This window comes from Lygodium microphyllum, chromosome 25, assembly GCF_053477565.2.
Source record: "Lygodium microphyllum isolate KBCC chromosome 25, Lygodium_microphyllum_v1.1.10, whole genome shotgun sequence".
Lineage (NCBI taxonomy): Eukaryota > Viridiplantae > Streptophyta > Polypodiopsida > Schizaeales > Lygodiaceae > Lygodium > Lygodium microphyllum.
Window position 1 is genome coordinate 110,699,113 of NC_141159.1, and position 8,053 is coordinate 110,707,165.

The 8,053-nt window shown below is 42.4% G+C and overlaps 1 protein-coding gene across 1 annotated transcript; it reads left to right on the forward strand.

Annotated features, from left to right (window-relative positions):
* The first annotated feature begins 241 nt into the window (after positions 1 to 241).
* LOC148014620 (uncharacterized) lies at positions 242 to 7,705 on the forward strand. The gene is made up of 13 exons (XM_087666624.1): positions 242 to 685; positions 2,864 to 2,955; positions 3,097 to 3,205; positions 3,273 to 3,361; positions 3,485 to 3,574; positions 4,820 to 4,892; positions 5,102 to 5,227; positions 5,373 to 5,492; positions 5,567 to 5,612; positions 5,705 to 5,865; positions 5,960 to 6,289; positions 6,429 to 6,506; positions 7,340 to 7,705. Exons 1-13 carry the CDS (start codon positions 410 to 412, stop codon positions 7,373 to 7,375), a joined length of 1,626 nt encoding a protein of 541 aa, XP_087522750.1. The 5' UTR covers positions 242 to 409; the 3' UTR covers positions 7,376 to 7,705.
* Positions 7,706 to 8,053: the final 348 nt, after the last annotated feature.

Below are 8,053 nucleotides of genomic sequence, written 5' to 3' on the forward strand. Positions count from 1 at the left end.
TTAAAGAGAAGGCATTTAGGATATGGTTCTTGGCAAAATGGTTACGTGGGAGTGCTCTTTTGGGTGTGAAGTTCGTTAGCGAGAGTTCAACTCTTGTGAAATCCACTTTATCAATGTTGTCCATCCCAACCAGTGCGGAACTGATTCAGAAAGCCAAGTTTTGCGGCGTATTTGATGGGGCGAATAGAAACTAGACACGTCTACAAGCGTGTCCTTTTTTTCATTTCCGGGCGTTGAGTCTGAACCCACCCTTAGACATTTCAATGGACTAGGATGGCGCCCCCCTCCCCCCCTTCCTAACAGAAAACGGTATAGGGATTCGAACGGAAGTTGGAACTGAGGTTCTTGAGAGAGAGAGAGGGGGACAGTGTGTGAGTGCGCGCGCGTGTACAATCGAGTGACGAAGAAGATGCCTTCTTTCACATGCAGCAATCTGTCTGCTTCGTCCGCCATGTCTATGCTCAACCGTGCCAGTGCCAATCCATCAGTTCTCGAGCCCGAGCCCTGTCCCCTCACATCTTACACAGGCCACAGGGGCGGCGTCACCTCCATCAAATTCAGACCCCACATGAAGCACCTCGTCTCCGGTGGCGTCGATGGATCTGTCCTGCTGTGGAGTCTCTTTTGCCGCTCCAATGTTGCCCGTCAGACGCAAATCCGCCCATATCGCTTTCTCGGCCACCAGGTATCCCCCTCGACCCCTCTCCCTGTATGCCACAGATACATGTCATTAGCAGGTGAAATGGATCGCTCATGGGCTCTATCAATCGGGTTGCTTTGCCTAGATGTATGGATTGAATCTTGTTCAAATCTACACAAGCTTTCATTCTTCTAGGTCTCAGGACGTGTGTTGGGTCTATCATTAGAAGTTTTTAGCATTTTCCCAGGTAGAAAAATAGGCTGTTTTCCCTTGTTTTTCCCTATAGTCTTCAAAACTGCTAGCCCCCACTACACCTAGCCAGGTATGCAGTCAGTCCCACGCAGGCTCATGATGCTGAAGTAATTCACAGTGTGGGAATTGTCAAAAAATTCTGGTGTGTATTGCTTGCAAGCTAGGACCTAGGTGTTTGACATTGGGAGGAAGAGAGAGGAGGGGGAGAGAGACAAGTAGATGTTGCTAGCTAGCTGTGTACGTGTTGGAAATTTGAGAGAGAGAGAGAGAGAGAGAGAGAGAGAGAGAGAGAGAGAGAGAGAGAGAGAGACCATAGTCTCATATATGGTTATTACTATGCATGCTACACCTCTTCCAGCTTCTACAAAGGCCAATAGCGAATGCAAAGAGTATTGCTGCTGTTCTCTGCACAGCACACAAGAGGAGCACTTTACTATTCATCCATGGGGACGCTATATTTGTATAGCATGAAAGTAGAGGTTGCATGCCCTTGCAATGTTGGAATTAGACTCTGGCTCACATTCCAACAGAGGTCAGTGTTGCCACAACAATCTGTAGCAACAGCTTGACTTTATAAGGAGGAACAAGGTGGGGAGTGCCACACAATTATCTGCATGAGTGACAACCTGCCTCACTTGTTCTTGACCTTGCCCTCGTGGACTTAGCCTATGCCTCTCTTCTTGTCACCCCAATTCAATCTCTGGAAACTCTTCCAATCCATGTAGCTTTGCTTCTTGTCTGGGCATTACTGCACTTCCAATTTCTAGTGCCTGCTGCTGCAACTCTACTTCTCCTGCTTTCTGTTTGCAGGAGAAGCTTGCTAGCGGCTACCTGCTCCCTTCTCTTTACTAACAGGCTTTGCTACTCTATCAGTCTTTTTGTCTCTGTGCCTAGCCTGCCAGGCATCCAAAATGGCACATCCTTCCTACTCTTATTGCACTCTACTGAAGACACAGAAAGTCTGAGAATTGTCAATGATGTTGTCGGCTGTGGATAGCATTGCTGCTGTTGCATACCCCTTAATTGCTCCGATTGTACTCTGTGTAAGACATTGAAAGTATAAGAAATGTCAATGGTGATCTTGTTGGCTGGGGATGATATTGGTGCTGTCTGAAGGATGGGACATATATGCTGCCCAAAACAAGGGTCTGTTGTGATCATGATGGAAATACAAACAACCGCTATTGACAGAAAAGGAAGTTGTGATTGTGCTTAAAGAAAGGCAAGCTGACAAAGATTCAAGAAAGTGCATCACACTGCTCTCTACCCCAAATCACACTGCTACAGCTTTCTAGTGATCTCAATGTTATGTTTCATACAGCAAGAACTGTTCAGATCCTAGATAACATGACTATAGAATGTGCACATAAAAAGTAATGCTAAGCTGGGGCGGGGGATCATAAATATATAAGTTTATCATGTGGGTTCAACAGAAGGGGTCTTTTATAGACCTTTTTTTACATATACAAGGGACATTCACAGGTTCATTAGGAAAAGGGTATATTTTATTCATCATAATTTTAGTACAGCTAAGGGATTTTTAAGTTGGGCCTCAAACACATGTGATAGTGAGGGTTTATATATAGTGAACCCCCCTGAGATTGTCAATGATCCAGCACTTGTAATAGTTGCAAATTTCTGTACATGGAAACAGGCTTTAACTTGTGTGGTATTAGAAGCTGTGAACAACTTCTTAGGAGGCTCGCAGCAACCCTGTCTTGCCCAGATCTATAGTTGCATTCATACATGACAAAAAGCAACTCTTTTCAAGACACTATGTGTGGCTTGCAGAGTTGTGTTCTTTATTTTTTATATCCACATTGGTTGTTTGATACTCTTCTTTTTTGTTCTTTGCTATTTTGTCTATTTCAACTTCAAACATGAATTGGCGAATTTTTCTTTGCAACAAGCCCTGCAGTTGCATGTCCGAGCAGATTAACCTCACTTGTTCTTTCTGGTCTTGCTTTACAGGGTGAAATTTGTGCAGTTGCAGTGTCACCCTTAGACACAGTCGTGGCTTCTGCCTCGAAAGACAAAACTGTGCGACTTTGGATACCTTCTGCGTGAGTTAATGTAACAGCAGCAGGATATTCAAACATCTTGGTGGAACCATTTAAAGTTTGAAGTGTTAATTTGTGCCAACCAACCATTCATATAATGTACAGGGGCAGAGACGATCTATGCTGACATACTGTTTATGACAGAGAAGGACGGAGTAGTATCATAAAGGCACACAGCAGCACAGTTAGAACAGTAGCCTTCAGTCCAGATGGCGAGTGCCTGCTGACAGGTTCAGATGATAAGAGTCTAAAGGTACGCTATTATTGTTGGATATAATGTTGTGTGATACTTTTGTATGATATTTTATTTTGCATATCAGATATGGGATGTTGAGACTGAAAGATTTTTGACGAGTTTAAGTGGACACATTAATTGGGTTCGATATGCGGAGTTCAACTCTACAGGCAGGTAGATTCAACACTTATTCACGTCAATAATTATGTATCATACTTGTCAGGCAAGCAACATGCTTCTGCATGATTGATAGATCATGACTTATTCTTACATATTTTCTGCTGAAAAAATCAATAGGTTGGCGGTTTCTGGAAGCGATGACAGGACAGTGAGGCTTTGGGACATCCAGCATCATGAGTGTCTTCATGTGTTCAGTGATCTCCCGGGGTAATTTGCTGTCTCAAGACTCAACTCTGCATTTGTAAGGGATAAAATTTGGTCTATTTTCAGTTGAAAGGATGCATGCCAGAATGCTTGATGCAGTTCCTTGCGATGATCCCCCTTTTTTTTGTGGGGGGGGGGGGGAGGGTCAGGCCTTGCATTGTGATGTGGAACACTTAATGAATATATCATGTAAAGAACACATCCTAAAACCCAAAGTGTGCGATGCCAATGGTGTCTGCACAATGATACTTCGATGGCAGCTTCTAAACATTTTGCTGGGTTTCCTAGCTTGTTTTGCTAGTTGTCTGATTGGGAGGTGCTTCCTGAAGGAAAAGTGGATACCATGGTTAATTCTGTTGGTCCTTCACTTTACTGTAATTGTGTTGCTCCCTGAGCACTGCTACATCTTTGTTGAATCCAAATCAGATACTGCATCATTGTATTTACAGTCTGCTAGTATGCACTCTCAAGTTAAGCTGTACATGCTCTAGTACGCAATGCTCCCACTGTTAACCTGTGCTTTATTCAGTTCCTATAACCAACCTGGGTCACATTCATGTCACCCGGGTTGAAAGGTCACTTTTTGTGTGCCTTTTCTTCCAATGAGGAGCCCATGAGAACCAGTGAGGCTGGTTGGATAGCAGGCAGACCAGCACTTGGTGGACTTAAGCAAGTTGGACAGTAATCTACAAGGATTCAGTGTCAGGCCTCGTGGATGGACAAGCTTGGCAACTCTATGCTCAAAGCCTGCTTCTTTTTACCAGGATGTTATGTATTTTATGGCAGCTGCAGGGACAGTTCGACTAGCATTATCAGCTGCAGGGATAGTGTGACCATATTACCAGCAGCATTGTGAGATGCAGTACAGCAGGGCATAGGCGGGGCCATTGCAACTGAACTAAAAGTGCTGCTAAGAACTCTGAGAGCTCAGCATGTCCATGAGTTCAAGGTTGGATGAGACTGCTACACACTTCAGCTGGATGCTAATTGCTTCAAAGAGCAGGTCTAAATAGCTCTACCGAAGGCTAGCAGCAAGAAAGCTCTAAGACCTGAATATGTGTTTGGTTACTTTTCTACGCAATAATTACCACTTCCAAGAGTCAAACAATTCGTCTGTCAGCCATTCATATTATATGTTCCCTTTTGACCTTCTATCTACATGCAATTGAATCAATCAAAGCCGGAATTTTGTTTATGTGTTAAGAGTTCCAAAAATACATTTTCAGGCTGTTTAGTTGCCACTTGCAGCATGGTGACATGCGTACGTTTCCACCCCTATGGATCTTGCATTGGTAGCAGTGGTGGAGATAATGCAATTCAGGTAAAGGTTCAGTTGCTCAACACTTTCATATTCTATTGTTGCAAGAGCTTGCAAGTGTGTGCCACCTGATTAGGTTCATGAGTGAATTTCCATGCATCTGTGTCATGGCTCATCACTTTCATGACAGAGACTGCAAATAAAGTCGATCAAACGATGGCCTTCCTAGTGACTGCTTGCATCCATTTCTACATATATCAATGAGTTCTCAGATATGGGACATTCGAAGCAAGATGTTGGTTCAGCATTATGCGGGGAATGCTGGGGCTGTGAGATCTCTGTGCTTTCATCCAGCTGGGAATTACTTGCTCTCTACATGTGATGATGCTACACTAAAAGTGAGTGCAAGTTTTTCAAGTCAGCCTCCCTTTAAACATCACAATTGGTTTGCCAATCTGCAGCTTGAAAATTTTGTACATGTTTTATTTGTTAGTAGTCGACTTTTAACTCTGGTAAAATTTGTTTCAATCTGTATTTGATCAGATCTGGGATTTAAGAGAAGGTCAAGTTCTTTACACACTTAAGGGTCACGAAGGACCAATAACTCATGCAGAGTTCTCACCTGGTGGTGATCATTTTGCATCAGGAGGCCAAGATGAGCAAGTATTGCTTCTGTCAAGGCTAGGTGTTTAACTACCAACATTTGGTCAGGGTCTAATCTGAGGAACTTGTTGCAGGTAATTCTCTGGCAGAGCAATCTGAAACACCCTCGTATCCCTGCAGGTTAGTTTCTCTACTCTGTTTGTGAACTGTGCTATACTCCGATTTCTCTACTTACAAACCATACTTCAAACTCACCTTTTGTTGTCTTACAGGGACTTTGCGACATGACTTTGCGTGCTTTGCTCCAACTTTAGAACAGAATACTAGTCTTGATCAAGAAGTGGCTTCTTCTCTAAACAAGAAAAGCACAAAAAGGGAGAGATCTCTAAAGAACATGACCTTGCCTACCAAATTGAAACCCACAAAATGCCAGGTGAGACAGGATTACTGAAGATTTATGCACAAATGATTAGTCACCAATGCATAATCCTTCAATTTTAAATGTGCATGGTACTGGGATTTTTCAGATATCAGCAGACAACATCACAGACTCAGATAAAGGTGCAGTACTCGAGGAGATGGAAGGACATAAAGGAGAGGATAGAGAGCTTCCTTTGGAGGGAGCATCAGTTAATTTTATGACCGGGGTGCATGTACCAGAGAAGGAAGTACTCCAATCCGAAGATCTTGCTGACAATAAACAACTAACTACAGCTCAAATGGAGACAGCCCAAATGCCTGCATTTGCACAAATGACCAGGGTAGATGTACCAGAGAAGGCAGTGTTGCAAGCAGATCTTGCTGAAAATAACCACCAATCTACAACTCAAATGGAGGCATTTGGGCAAACTTTGGAGGTATGGTCTTTGAGATTGAGATATACAAAGTATCCCCTTAATTAATACTTTGGTATTGAGATTGAGATATACAAAGCATCCCCTTAATTAATGTTTTGTGTTGTCTACATTTTTTACTGACTTGTATGCCATTCTGCAGCATCTCATTAGTCAGCTGGACAACCTCACACGGACCGTTTCATTGTTTGGAGAAAGGCTATCTCTCACAGAGGACAAGGTAAACCTTCCTCTTGAGTTTATGTTGTCTGATGTAAGGCATGTTGAGACATTGTCAAAGTGACTAAGTGACAAGATGGCTTTTCAAGCATGTTGAAGTGAAATGGTGTGGGTCATCATCTCCACAAAACAGTCAAGAAATGGTCTCTGCTGTTTCCTTGTGAGACACTTCCAAATACTCAGTTCAGAAACCTCAGTTCATATCATATAGCTTTCCCTTGAGCTGTTTGAATTAACCTCCTCTGTTCCTGATCTGTGTAGATCAATAGCCTAAGGTCTTTGGCTATCATTTGAAATGCATGCACGCGGTGTGCTAAAAATTGAAAATGTGGGACACCATAATAATGTGCCATGTCCAATTGTTGCCTCTTGCTAGATTCCCAGCACATTTTCATACTGACCTGTTACATGTCCACTACCCTATACATCTACATGCCCCTGTGTAGTCCAATGTAAACTTTTGACATTGCCCGTGCTAACTTCTTTCTCCCTTGCTGCCACGTTCCCTTTTCAAGCATTGTTTTGCATTCAGCTTTCAATGGTTACAACATATGCACTCCTACATATGCAAGCCTCAGAAGTACTGATGAAATCCAATAAGGTATGGTTTGCACTGATCTACATGCCCTGCCCTGCCTTCACCATTTTTCTCAAGCTTCCCATAATAAGTGTTGACAGCTTGTTGGTACACATAACCTTCTCTTTGTCTGCTTGTTTTTAGTTATGGATGGATTAAAATATGTAGATTACTTTTGGTAGAGTCCTTGCTAGCTGCAGAATGTATTTCTCCTGAATCACATTAAGCATTCCTGGCCTATTTCTTTCATTGTGTAGGTACTGCGCCTTGAGAAGCTTGTGGCTTCGAAGTAGCTTATCTAAGGAAACATCTTAAAAGGTTTTCGAGGTGTATGCTACCTAAGGTGGATACATAAGGTTACAATGTGTGGTTGCTAAGGTTACTTCAAAAGGTCTTCAGCTTATTGTCGCCTTTGTGCTCCAAGAGGTAGCCAAGAGTTGAATGAATATTTTAGCTCATGGGAGCTTTTGTAGTAATCCAGTTTCCAAAGCAAACCCCTTGCTCCAAAAAATTAAAGCATATGAACTATGTTTGTGTGTTTAATTGCTTAATTTGACCTTTGAAACTTCATTGATATCTTAGCCCTTTTGAGGTAAAGCTTGGAAGTAGGATCATACAATTTGTGCGCCCTTTTGTAAGTTTTTGATTAGAAGTGTGATTAATGCAAATGACAAGCAAACAATATTAAGGGAAGTGCCACATTGGGACTTGACTAGACTCTCATAAGGTCTAGCAAGTAAAGTGAGCTTGAATTTTTAGTAGGAGAGAAAGCTCTAAAGAATATGTGAGGCCTCTTTTGCTTGCAAGGCATCAAGAAAGTTAAGCTAGTTTGTAGTGTGGCCCTACCCTTAGTCATTTGATCAATGCGTGATTCAAATCCATAAAAAGACTCCTTCAGACTCAAACTAAAACCTAAAATAAATTTCCTATCACACTTTCCTATCACACTTTGGAGGAATAATTTGAGTGTC

What these genes read in the sequence shown, in the direction of transcription:
- LOC148014620 (XM_087666624.1), top strand. Translation starts at nt 410, where the DNA reads ATGCCTTCTTTCACATGCAGCAATCTGTCTGCTTCGTCCGCCATGTCT. An exon ending in CAGGAGGCCAAGATGAGCAA is followed by an intron (nt 5,493 to 5,566) that starts GTATTGCTTCTG and finishes AACTTGTTGCAG; the next exon opens with GTAATTCTCTGGCAGAGCAA. An exon ending in ACACCCTCGTATCCCTGCAG is followed by an intron (nt 5,613 to 5,704) that starts GTTAGTTTCTCT and finishes GTTGTCTTACAG; the next exon opens with GGACTTTGCGACATGACTTT.